Raw genomic sequence first — 13,605 nt, 5'->3', positions numbered from 1 at the left:
TTTTGTGAAAGTGGTGTTGAATTGGTATGATCGTATTAGCTAAATTTCACACATTTTGGGGTCTAAAATTACCTTCATAGCAATTTTAGGTTCTAAAAGGGCACTAGAAAATAATGTCATAGATAAGAATAAGAGCAATAGCCATGCACTTTAAAGGCATTTGCGATCTGAAAACAGAACTCAACTATCCATTTAAATGATGCCTTCAATACTGTTCTTCCTGAGGACCCTTCAATCATATCTTTACTCAGCTTAATGTTTCAGGTACATTTACATATAACATTAATAACATAGTATGTCTGTGAGAAAATTGAAATAAATAGGCGTTGTATTTTTGATGGTTGCAACTATTCATGGACTTGAACCCTCGTCCTTTGCATCCCCAGGCAATCACTGCGTTTAAACCCCCTTTGACACCCCCCCCCCCCTTTCACGCATCTAATAAATCCCCACCGCACTACTTATAGCTACTTGCGCCCTCTATATAGCAAACAATGCCTAATCAGTGACCATTGGCCCCCCCCCCCCCCCCCCCCCCCATGGTGCCTTTTTTCTTATGTTAATTGAGAACTGATTTGATGAGATAACCACATGTCACGAGCTTTAACCTCATTAATCTAGTCAAATTATCCTAAATGGGAGTCTTGATCCTCACGTTAAGGACTCTGTTTTGAACAAGAAGGGGTGAAGTCCACGTAAAATCATATGATGTAACACCCTTCTAACTGCAAACAGATCTAGACGGTCGCACTGATCAATAGAAAGTATGAGACCATTGTCAGGTATGCATACATTTAGGATTTCATATGATGCAACATACCTTCACAATCAGATTCTCCTTCAAGTCTATAGCCATCATCACATGAACAGTGATATCCACCAACGTCATTTACACAGGCTTGTGTGCAGTTGTGCTGTGGTACCAAACACTCATTTAAATCTGTGTATTCGATGATCAAAGAATATCATATAAAGAGACACTTAAATATACAATGGTTTGATACATAAGTGTTGATGGAATTCCCTCCCATCATCTATTCGCGAAATTGACAACCTGGACCACTTCCAAGCTTCACTCAAAACTCACATCTTCCTTTAGACATTTAAATGCTAATTTTATTGGAGGAGCTCGCACCTTTGAATGTTTTTTATCATAATCATCATCTTCTACCTTTTACAGAATTATAAGTAGATTAGAACAAGCTAAATAATAGGATGAAATATAAAATAGGGTATTTGTTAAAGAGCATCTTATTGGCTGAGAAGCTATCACGTGACTCTCAAAATTTTGTCATTATTACGAGCGAGCAATATAACAACTATTTTGCACAGTAAAACGCGTACAAAAGCGAATTGGACTGCTCACCTCTCGTCCCTGGCTGCGTATACCCATCATTTGCATTGTCTTAGCTTGCGCGCATCGGACGCGAAGGCGACATGAATGCAATCGAGAGGGCCCGAATCCATAAGATCGCAAATACCCTCAACATTATATAACAAATATTGCATGCATTTCGTTGATGTGCAATATAACATATATTCACCTCAATTTCACCCGAGCCATTATATTTCCACCTCGACCTGCGGCCCCGGTGAAATATAACATCACTCGAAAATTTCTAAATTTCTCAGTTTATATAGCCTATTTCGTATAACATTTGCGTCAATTAAGAAACATAAAAAAAACGAGTGAGTAATGTTTTATTGCCAATTAAGAAATAAAACATTTATAATGATCCATTTTTGTGTAACCTCCCTGACTATAAAGGAACGAGTTACGTTTCGAAAATTCGGACAATAAAGTTGTATTTTTATATATTGTCGTAAGGGACGCTCTACACATAATCGCCCATGAGAGGTTTATTTTCAAATTGGGGTACAGTAAAAACTTAATGACCTAATCATAACAGATCTGTAATGAGTGAAAACCACGAGACTACATGACCTACCAGCTTGACATACTGTCGACCTCTCATCCGGGACACAATTATACAACTCCCATTCAAAACAGTTGTAGAAGTTAATGAAAGCACACTGTTCCATTCCTGCCGTCGTCACAGTGTTAGGCCCAAAATTATTGTAAAGAACCGGAGTCCCGTCTGCCCAACTGCCAATAAGATTAACAGATGTAATTATAAGGAAGAACATATAAATATTAATCATTAATAACAATAATAATATCGGATATTTATATAGCGCACATATCCACCATGCAAGGTGCTCAAGGCGCTTTCAATGAATTTCTTCCTGCCGGTACCCATTTAATACCTGGGTGAAGAGTGGCAAATGTGGATTAATGTCTTGCCAAAGGACATTATTTTCCATTGAGAATAAACAATCATATTCTGTACTGACTAGCTCATTATCATGGGAAGCAAATAAATGTACCGAAAACACAATATACATGTACTTTGAATTAGTCCTGGAGTTTTTCGTGTATGCCAGATGGGGGAATAGGAAGAGAAGGGTACCCCAAGACCCCGGCCCCCCCTCGATCTACCATTGAGCTCTCATGTCTAGTGTTCCTTGGCACACCAGGAGTGGGGCCGTTGGGTTGAGGGAAGGGAGGAGGGGGTTGAGGGGGGGGGGGGGGTTGAGAGGTGCAGCCTATACCTGTTTGGGCATGCAAGAGAGGGTTTATCAGAGATTCAGAGATCAGAGGTTCATGCCAGGAGATGGTGGTGAACCCTTCGGTTCCTGCCGGATGGAGGGTTTTTAGGCCGTTTTTTTTTTTTTCACATTCGTTCTAATTGTTTGGGCATGCAAGAGAGGTTTTATTGAATTATAATATGATGTCTACCTGTAAGTTCCTTTCTCATCCGATCGTAGCCCAATGACTAGTGCACTAGCCAAGGGTAAACGTTCCCTGTTCGCCAAGAGAAGGTTCTGGATGTCTTCAGACTTGATGGCTAAAGGTAAGCTGCCTGGTAGAAAGACATCATTACACATGCCCTCGTCTTCGGTCCCTATTACCCCGATACAGTAGCCATCGTAGAGGATCTCACTGGCACCACAGATCTGCGTGATATCTGACAGAATGTGACAACACAGATCAGGAGGGCGTTTCACAAAACTTGTCATCAGTGACGAATGACAGTTTGTGTTATAAGCTACTAAAATCCTTGCTCCTGATTGGTTATCAGCAGATTTGTCACTGATTTTAGTAATTTGTCATTGAAAAAAGGCTTTGTGAAACGGGTCCCAGGGAAGATAAGATTTTTTTTCTAATTTCCCATATGTCCACTTATTCACTGTGTACTATCTTAATCCACAATTCAGAATATAGTCAAATTCTTTTTTTATGCCATTGCACGACAAATGCTCAACATCATATTGGTCCAGAGCTGATCAACTATTCGATTTGAATAACGCTAGGGACTCAAGATATAATTATGTTCCCCTAACCATATAGCTGGATCGTTCATTTATTTACCAGTTAGTTGAGAACCTCGTACTCTGAAGCGCACTCTACCCTCATTCATGTTTTCATTTTGACGTAGATTTATTCGAAGCCGCACAGCCATGAAGGGGCGATCGAAGTGGTTAATAGTTTCTCCAAATGGATCCCGGAGGCCAGAAAACACCTGAATAGGTAAAGCAAACCTACACGTTCTTTCATAATGGTTTTGGAACCTGTTCCCGAATAGTCACCCTATCAGACCAGTAAGATTTGACGGTATCCGACATTCGGTCCAGCTACGATTGCTCCGGGCTTTATCCCGTCAAAGGTATAAGATAGGGGTTAGGGTTGGGGTTAGGGCTGCAATTAAGATTTAGGTTTAGGTTTAGGTGTAGGGTTAGGGATAATGATGCGATTAAGGTTTATGTTTAGGTTTAGGGTTATGTACAGTGTTGAGTGTAGGGCTGAAGTTCGGATTCGGTTAGTGAGGGAAATTACCACAGAGCACATGTCGCAAGAGCATGTGTTACACATACATCTCATAGGTTGTCAGGTTGTCGAATCTAATCACTCACTACTTGCTTGTTTAATCTTTTACTTCCTTTACTGTTTTTTTTTAAAACAAAGTGGTGAATAATTATTATGACATTGCTACGTACAAGTTATCAAAAAAAGGTGAAAATTCATTCACCCCTAAATGTTATACCCATGCCAGTCTATAATGATTTATATAAAGAAATATTACTGCATTGTTCAACCTTGCTCTTATATGAGTACATTCCATTAGGATATCATAACATAAAAGAAAAGAGGGAAATGAAGAAAGAAAAAAAGCGAAAAAGAAGAATGAAAGAAAAAGAAGGAAAAACAAGTAGAAGCAGACGAAAAAGAAGAAGGAGAAGAACAAGAAGAACAAGAAGGTAGAAATAATAAGAAGAAAGGACATTGGTTTGTCTTCATTTTCGCATACCACATGATAACCTGTTATATCCAAATATTTTCGCCAAGAGCCGGATTCGTAGTCCTCGAAGTTTGTCTGATAACTGATTGTGTATTCATCAATGTGATCCTCAAGATCGGAAAGTATAACAAAATATCTTTCAGTTCCTCCCTGGATGACTAACCCTGATACTAGGAATATAGAGTTAAAATCGATTTGGACCCATTCTGAAAAGGAAAAGACAAAGAACATTAATTAGGAGTGATATTAGAAATGAGAAAATGAGAAAGCTAGAACTGCACTTAGTTCCAAGATTTGGTCCATGGGCATTTATTCTGCAGTATATAACAAGTTGAGAGATATAGTTACGTCAACGGAAGCCACTTCCGATTGGTCAGTTATCTCATTGATTTCATTCATTTGTGCCTGTGCATTACCAATAGCCAAAATATCTCATCTCCTAACTTTGTTACGAATTACTGCAGATCCTCGGTATCGGAAAAACCCAAATTGGTATAGCTTAACTGAGAATGAAGCATTATCAGATATCTAAAGTGAGCCTATTCAAATATCATGAAAATACTCTTATTTGATGCATCATTCTTTATTACAACGGATCAATAATAAAGTACTCCATTATAAAGTAATAACATTCAATCAAGGCCCGGATCCACGGGTCGATTCTACCGTCTCTGAACCGATTTTGATCAAACAAAGATGATTTTGTAATTTAAATTGTATGTTCTTTCAAATTTGACAGTCAGTTTTTCATTATCTCACAAAAAATTATTTTGTGTAGCGCCCTCTGCCACAGCACTCAACTACCTTTAACATAATATCTGTATATTTCATTAAAATTGGTTAATGAAAGCAGGTATCAGTATTATGATGATCATTATCATTGTGGAAGCAGAGTAAACGTACTTTCCGTTTGTAATGCGAATTCAATTCCGCTTGAAGCATCTGCTGCATGCTGATGAAGATGCCATTGTGATAGAGTATCTGTATTACATCCCATACAGGTTACACTGGCAATCAGACGGTCATGATCGGGGTCATCAAGGCTCGTAGAATATTCTGTTAACAAACAATCAATCGGAGAGAGAGCAAGAGAGAGGGAGGGAGAGAGAGAGAGGGGGAGGAGAAGAGAGAGAGAGAGGGAGAGAGAGGGAGAGAGAGGGAGAGAGAGGGAGAGAGAGGGAGAGAGAGGGAGAGAGAGAGAGGGAGAGAGAGAGAGAGAGAGAGAGAGGGGGGGGTAAATCTTGAAATAATTTTTTCTAAATTTGTCTTGTAACATTGATAACAAAAAACTGATTACAGGTCATTAATTGGACAAAACAAATTAAGATGTATGCGGAGTATGTTACGTTCGTTTGTTTGTTTTGTTGACTGCTAGGAAAGCGTGTGAAGGCTTGTAATTAAGCAACCAGGGGACCGACAGCCGTAAGAAGTCCTCTTCGAGGGACTTGGTAATGAGCATTAATACTCTCCAAGGGCACTAGCGCATCGACTTGGTTTCGAACCTGGGACCTCCGATTACGAGACCACTTCTCTACTACCATTGAGCCATCGCACCTCCTGTATGAAACATGCACTACGTATTGACTTAATACATTGGTCATACAAAACTTATAGGAACAAAACATCATTATAGATACATGTATTACATAAAGAGGCACGGAATTGTTTCCTAAATGAAAAATAAAACAGAATATTGTCTCCTGGTGACTGATTTATATATGTATAGAGAGAAAGAGAGACAGAGAGAAAGAAAGAAACGGAACAAGGAAAGGGGGGGGGAGTTAAAATACAAAATGATTAAACAGGTCAACGAGGTCTTTTTTACCATTTGGATCCTGCGAAATAATTTATAAATGGAATTTCTTTATTGAGAATTGTTCAAACAATTCGTAAGTTAGACCAGAATATGGTTATCTTAACACTCAGGTTAGTTTCTGAAAAATATGGATGAAATGAAAAGATAAATACCGCTATGATCACATCCCATGAGATCCATTGTGAAGCATCTATAGTCTCCTCCCCAGGCGGTAGGATTTATTCGAACCACTTGAGTGTTGATCAACATCTGTTCGAAGTAGAGGCGAGCAAGCGATCCTCCTCCAGTATAATTAAGAGAGAGCTGGATATATTACAAAAACATTGTTTTAAGTATTTAAATTTGGTCTACTAATGTCGAATCTAGATGTTGCAAAGTTTCAAAGAAATCTTTGAAAATAAATAATGACAGTTATTAAATCTTTGATATGTTTATAATCTTTAATGTTAGATTTTTGTTTGTAATCGTATAGTAGCTTACTCAAATATGAACGATTGTTTTGTTGTTGTGGTCCAGTTCATTCGGAATCAAATAATACCTAGATAGCCAGTAATTTGCTCGATAAACGTAGAGGGCGATTCCATGCAATGTGTCACGTAAGATGATATCTTTCTTTCATTTCAACATATTAATTAGTCTAGATAATGAATATCGAATATAATCATATCATGAATAACATCATTCATTTATGAAATATTTGGATAAAATGTATAATATGTCGTATGGGACACACTGCACCAAATGGCACTTCAGGATTTAGGGTTATTTGTTTAGACAATTGAATCGATTGGCACCACATAAAATGCAGTGAATGATCATTAATTATTTATTGAGAGCTTCTGCACATTGGGCACTTTGTCAACCAGTGGAAATGACATTATATGAATAACTGGGACCCGTTTCACAAAGCCTTTTTTCAATGACAAATGACAAAAACCAGTGACAAATCTGCTGATAAACAATCAGAAACTAGGATTTCAGTAGCTTATAACAAAACCTGTCATTTGTCACTGATGACAAATTTGGTAAAACGCTCCCCTGATGTTACAACTGTACAGCAGAGAGGGCATTAGTAAGAATTACTTTACACAAGGTACCTTTGGAACAGTCTCACACGCCCGAGGCGCAAGGTACCTTGTGTGGGTAATTTTACTAATGCTCGAACAAAATGATGTGTATTAATTGTTTTATGAGATGATGTTTTATTTGTTTTATAAAATCATGTTTTATAACATGGTTTTACTAATGACCGGTCAATAGTAAAATTAAGTGTTAGGCAAAATAAAGGCCTTGTCACATGTACGCTGTCAACCAAACATTTTGATTAGAATCCGCTTCATCATCTTATAAAAACGTACTTACATCATTGAGTGTTTCCTGTTGTCCAGCATCAAGAGGAGTAGTATATCCCGGAAGAGCCCATGTTAGGTCAAATCGGGTCAGCCATCCAAGACCTACAATTTCGTCCCCGCACTTACGAGACATCATGCCAGCAATATTACGTCCAGAGGAGAACGTCACCTTTGGAAAAACAAAATTTAACAAACCATCAGAATTAAAGAAGGAATTTTAGATTAATTTGTAATGAGCGTTTTTTGGGTAGTCGGTATTTGAATAACAATAGATGAAGTTCCTATGTTGCTGCTTTACTCTATTCACGTGTAGATTTAAGTTAAAAAGAAGGTTGAGAAAAATCAGTATCCTATCATATATATATATATCTTTCTTGTAAGCCACCAACGGCGGTTCCTTGAAGAGTTCTCAAGTTGATGCGTCTTGTTGAAGGATACAAGAGTTTTCATCTATAACAGACACCAATTTAGCAGTAGCTGGACGGTTTGTGAGAAGAAACACGATCGGAGCCTGCGCTGCTTATTTTGGGGTTGTAAAGCCTGCTGTCGACATATGGAAGAGAGCTTCTTTATTAGCTGATTCACTGATCTTGGGTAGCCTCTTTGGCGGGAGACACCAGCTATTTCATTTGATCGTTTTAAAAAGATCGTTTACAAAATCTTTGTCACCACTGCACATGACAGTTTCATGACATCCATATATAGATAACTTCAACAACCTTCACCCTTCTCTTCAATCCACATTCAAAAACATACACATACAAAAACTGAAGGGGATGGGGTTTAACCCCCCCCCCCCCCCCCCCCCCCCTGCGTACGCGCCTGGTGTGGCACGATTAATTTTGTTAGGGATATTATTTGGATTTGTTAACTGAGACCGAATGAATACCGATATCCCAATTGTTTATTCAAAAATCACATAAGCAACTTTGGCGCAAGTGGGTTTTTGGTTTTTGCACTCTCGCAAACAATGCCTCATGTACATCCAAGCGTGAACACATACCACATAAAAATGATACGAAATGATTTGGGATAAAATCCTCTTTCATAAGATGCATAATAATTACTGTTCAAAGATGATTTGTAAAATAATCAGTAATTTTTTAGGTGTAAACTTTTTTTTTTACTCACACGGTATATGCTGCAAACGGTCCGTCCCATTCCCACAGCTTACAAGACTTGGCCGGCTGTGCAGTGACGACGAAGAGCTTAGGACCCCAATGCTTACTTACCTTTTAGGAACTGGGGACCGTTTCATAAAACTTTTTATCTATAACAAATGCTAAATTTCTATGACAAATTTGCTCTCAGCCAATCACATGCCATGATTTCAGTAGCTTATAACAGTAGCTTGTAACTTGTTATTAACATCAAATTTTATGAAACAGGGCCCAGACCCATTTTTGCCTGAGATTGTTAAGATTGTGTGTACGGAGGGGGTGGTATCACCTTGATAAAGTATTGTTATACTTTATTTGCATGCAACTCAACCGATCAAGAAAAAATAAATACACTTTAGGCCTGTTTTTATCAGCTCGAGTTTGCCAAATAGCCCGCTATTTCTGATTTGGGAAATTATCCCGAAGTTACAAATCGCGTCTTTATCAGCTCGAGACTTGACCTTGACACTTCAAACTTGAGCTCGAGAAATTACCTCGAGCTGATTAAAACAGGCCTAAAATTGATAAAATTGTGACATACCTCGATCCATGGGTATATGTCAAGGAACCAAGGTATCCACCCAGTCTCTCCCTGTTTGAATGGGTTTAATCGGGCAATACTCGAAGTGTGCTCAAAATCTTGAAAAGTCGATTCCTCGATACGATCAGAAGGTGATGAACCGATTCCTTCTGTAATGCTTTCATCACAGCCTACAAAACAATGTATTTTATGTGTAAATAAATAAATGATAATTAAAAATAAAGTCTTTGAATTGTTCAGACATCTATCTCATCTATCTCATCTATTTATGTACTGCACATTCCATGACTGAAAAATAATGACAAATGTCATATCACACCTTCTAATTATACTAAACATAGCGACAGGTATGCCATGACGTCGAGAGAGATGCAATAGATCACACTTAGTTTTCCCTTTAGTTTGGAGGGGTTTCTATGCCTGGGTGTGTCCGGCAGATTAGATCATACCGAACTTGAAAATAAAATAACACAAATTGACATTTTTTTTTCTTTCTTGGTGGGATCTAGGCAACGATGATTCCCCAGTCACACAAACAAAAAGGGCACCAGACCGACTACAGATCAAACCGATATTATATTACGTCTTATAGCACAGAATCCGTATCCAGACACCTACCCCTTGGACAACTACCCCCCGGATAACGACCCCCAGTCAACTACCCCCTACGACCTACCCCCTACGACCTACCCCTACGACCTACCCCTAGGGCAACCGCCCCCTAGGACAACCACCCCCAGGACTACTACCCCTGGACAAATACCCCCCGGTCAACTACCACTAGGACAACTACCCCCAGGACAACTACCCCGGACAACTAACCCCAGACAACTACCCCCTATAATAGTTGTCCTAGAGGATGGTAGTCGTAGGGGGTAGTTTTCCGGGGGAAGATGTCCTAGGGGGTTGTTGTCCGGGGTTAGTTGTCCGGCGGTAGTTTTCCCGGGGGTAGTCGTCCTAGAGGGTGGTTGCCCTAGGGGATAGTTGACTGGGGCTGGTTATCCAGGGTGGATGTCCAGGGGGTAGGTGTCCTGGAATCACCAGAATCGGTTGGTTTGAAGTCGGTTTTGTGACTGAAGTATATAGATGTGAAATCTTTAACTGTGTGGAGATAAGATGTTTATTTAGTTTGACGGTTTCAAGGGTCATAACCCTTTTTAGGAATAACTAGAGGAACCGTCTTGAGAAGACAGTCCCAGAGGCTTTGACTTACCATTATCTCGACATCCAAAGAACTCTAGCCTAAGAGCGACAGGACCAGTATTAACAAAGGGCCAGACCTGGATCGCATGGGTCCAGATAGGCCGCTCGAAGAAGACCTGGCGCACACAGGTAGACTCTGCATTGCCTGAGAACTAAGGTAAAGGGTTACAACAACAAAATATTCAAATGTCTTCTGAATGAAATAAACACGCTTTGAGTAGTATAACCGCAAATTCTTTGAATGTTAAACTATGCATATCATTAAAGCATTAGTACTACATAGAGATATTTGCATCACTGATATTGAGGCTATAATATTTCACAGTAAATGCGAGTTCATCCTTTTCGGCTCAAAATCTCAGTTGACCAAATTACATATAGACTCCATTTCTATTTCCGGTAACATAATTTCTTTATCAAATTCATGTCGCAATCTTGGCGTCATGCTTGATTCTTAAATGTCTATGTCTTAACAAATCACCAGTATTTCCAGATCAGTTCGCTTTCAATAGCGCAATATTGGCTTTATACGGAAATATCTGACTCGTTCGGCAACAGAGAAACTTGTTCACTCACTTATTTCTTAACGTCTGGATTTCGGCAACAGTACTAGTCTATAATTTACCAAATTCCCAAATTGCACAGTTACAAAAACTACAAAACACAGCTGCACGCATCATTTCTCTGGCAAACGTAGCCACATTACACCTGTCTTACAAAATCTGGATCGGTTGCCCGTAAAGGAACGTATATAATTTTCAAAATCCTCCTTTTAGTTCATCATATTATGAACAGACCAGCTCCTGAATACAACCAGTCTTTAGTTCACTTCTACCAACCCACACGTACCCTCAGATCCCCCGACTCTGGTTGGCTACACATACCGCTTTCAAAGAAATCTTGGGGGACAAGCTTTTTTGTAACCATAATGATATTTTAATTTATTTTGAGAACATGGAAATGATGAATATCCCTTTAAACATCTTGTTGGAAGTTATCACATTTTGCATTCAAAATAACAAAATTAAAAGAGGAACATTTATTAACTCATAGCCTGCCATAAGGCTGCATGCACACTATCGTTATAGTGCTTTGTACATGCGAGCAAACCATTGCTATAGTACCATGTGCGTGCAAGCACGCATTCGTAATAGCAGTTAGTGTTCATGGTTATTGGACTGTGCTGTGTGTTTCGCACGCGCTATTCATAGAACCATCGTGTTAATCAGATTATCTCCGAAACAACCTGGCACGGGGGGATTTGGGGCTTGGCACAATGGGGATAAGCCCTGTGGCATGTTAACTTAATTTCATTTTGAGGGTATATTTTATGAACCAATCTTACCTGCATGATCAGGAGGGCGTTTCACAAAGCCTTTTTTCAATGACAAATGACAAAAATCAGTGACAAATCTGCTGATAACCAATCAGAAGCAAGGATTTCAGTAGCTTATAACAAAACCTGTCATTTGTCACTATTGACAAGTTTTGTGAAACGTCCACCAGGACTAAAATTGTAATAATTGTAATTATACTATTCTAACTGTATAAGTGTGTACATTGCAATGATTGTAATAATATAATCTTACCTGTATGCTGGCAACCTCATCGAATGATCGTTGATAATAGACAAAACGGTCGTATCCCTCTACATGGAAATTGAGGTGGAACAATGAGGTATACAAGTTGTCTGCCTGCCCTCCACCTTGCATAAGGAGTCCTGAAATGACCATTCGCTCTGGAAACGTGATCTGTGTCAAGTCAGATATCCCACGTTAAATATGTTTGGTTAAGCATTCGTGAAAGAAAACTGTCTAAGCGCATATTTTATGTTACTGTAGTACATGAAAATCGGTGTACACTGAGAGGCTTTAGAATCATCACATAGACAAGAAATTGGTTCAATCTAGAAATACACATGTATACAATTGGGTGAGAAGTACGCATGCGCCATTCATCGATGCCTGCATGAGTTAGCACGGAATCGAGGAGATAAAAAAACAACACTCCAGGGGTGGATATTTTCGATTTCGATTTCGTCGTGTTTGCCGGCCATGCAACTACCGGCGAAACACCGGAATGTGAGAAAAATCAAAGATTTTTTTTTTTTTTTTTTGCAGTGTCAATGCAGCTTGAGTGCATATAGACGTAAGTAAAAAAATAAGACGATAAAACCAGGAAGCTGATAAAACAAAGGAATGTGAGACATGTGCATACTTACTTGAATAGCTGGATTGCGATCGCTTGGATGGGGTATCCAGGAAGAGTCACCATGGAGACGTGCAAAGTGAGGGGCGTGGTCTTCATCAAGAAAACTGGAGGCTTGGATGTCAGCATCTGGTATCCAACTGGATTCCATTCCCAGTGGTAAAGTGCAGGCGCCTTAACAATAAAAAAAAGTATAACTTAAAATAACTGATATTTCATGAAGATGCATTTTTTAATAGAAATTATTAATGTATGTCATATTACAGAATATAATGGGATATTTGTAAGCATGCATCCTATTGGCTAAAATTTGATTACGTGGCGTTAAATAATTGTGTACTTTTACAGGGTTTGACGCCATTAGTATACAAATAATACACAGCAGTGAGGGCATTAGAATTACCCGCACAAGGTACCTTTTGAACAGTCTAACACGCCCGAGGCGTTAGCCGAGACGGTTTGGGCTTTTTCGAAAGTACGTGTACCGAGTGAGGATAATATTAAAGGGAGGCTTTACTACTTCAGTCAGAAGGGACTAAACCACACAGCGAGCCAGCGAGGTCACTGTGACAGGTGGCTATCTCATTAACTCAGCTCTCAGTTAACATAAGAAAAAGAGGATCATGGGGGACCAATAGGCACCGATTGGGGAAGTTTTCTATATAGAGGGAGCAAGTAGCTACAAGTAGGACAGTGTGCCTTTAAATGCCCGAACAAAATTTTGTGTATTATTTGTTTTATAAGATGATGTTTTATTTGTTTCATAAAAAGATTTTGTTTTATTTGTTTCATAAAACGATGTTTTATAAAATGATTATACTAATGACCCGTCATTAGCCTTTACTAATGACCGGTCATTAGTAAAATTACGTGTTAGGCAAAATAAATTCCTGGTCACGTGTACGCGCTCACCCAATCATTTGATTAGGATCCGCTTCATCATCTTATAAAGTGTACTATAACT

The 13,605-nt window shown here is 39.0% G+C and overlaps 1 protein-coding gene across 4 annotated transcripts in view; it reads right to left on the bottom strand.

Annotated features, from left to right (window-relative positions):
• Nucleotides 1-13,605, bottom strand: part of LOC756881 — a 95,363-nt gene that overhangs the window by 38,899 nt on the left and 42,859 nt on the right. For 3 of the 4 annotated variants that reach the window (XM_030989144.1, XM_030989147.1, XM_030989145.1), the window contains exons 9-20: nucleotides 12,655-12,815; nucleotides 12,023-12,184; nucleotides 10,444-10,585; nucleotides 9,231-9,400; nucleotides 7,540-7,698; nucleotides 6,330-6,480; nucleotides 5,265-5,417; nucleotides 4,371-4,567; nucleotides 3,434-3,584; nucleotides 2,801-3,029; nucleotides 1,950-2,107; nucleotides 821-940 (exon numbers count right to left, since the gene is read on the bottom strand). In XM_030989144.1, coding sequence (XP_030845004.1) covers nucleotides 821-940; nucleotides 1,950-2,107; nucleotides 2,801-3,029; nucleotides 3,434-3,584; nucleotides 4,371-4,567; nucleotides 5,265-5,417; nucleotides 6,330-6,480; nucleotides 7,540-7,698; nucleotides 9,231-9,400; nucleotides 10,444-10,585; nucleotides 12,023-12,184; nucleotides 12,655-12,815 — 1,953 coding nt within the window. The remainder of the gene's footprint in view (nucleotides 1-820; nucleotides 941-1,949; nucleotides 2,108-2,800; nucleotides 3,030-3,433; nucleotides 3,585-4,370; nucleotides 4,568-5,264; nucleotides 5,418-6,329; nucleotides 6,481-7,539; nucleotides 7,699-9,230; nucleotides 9,401-10,443; nucleotides 10,586-12,022; nucleotides 12,185-12,654; nucleotides 12,816-13,605) is intronic. The other variant, XM_030989146.1, reaches the window with a different exon arrangement.

Source organism: Strongylocentrotus purpuratus, unplaced genomic scaffold (genome assembly GCF_000002235.5).
Source record: "Strongylocentrotus purpuratus isolate Spur 01 unplaced genomic scaffold, Spur_5.0 spur5_scaffold_18, whole genome shotgun sequence".
Taxonomy (NCBI): Eukaryota; Metazoa; Echinodermata; class Echinoidea; order Camarodonta; family Strongylocentrotidae; genus Strongylocentrotus; species Strongylocentrotus purpuratus.
This window is presented reverse-complemented; position numbering and strand designations above follow the sequence as displayed.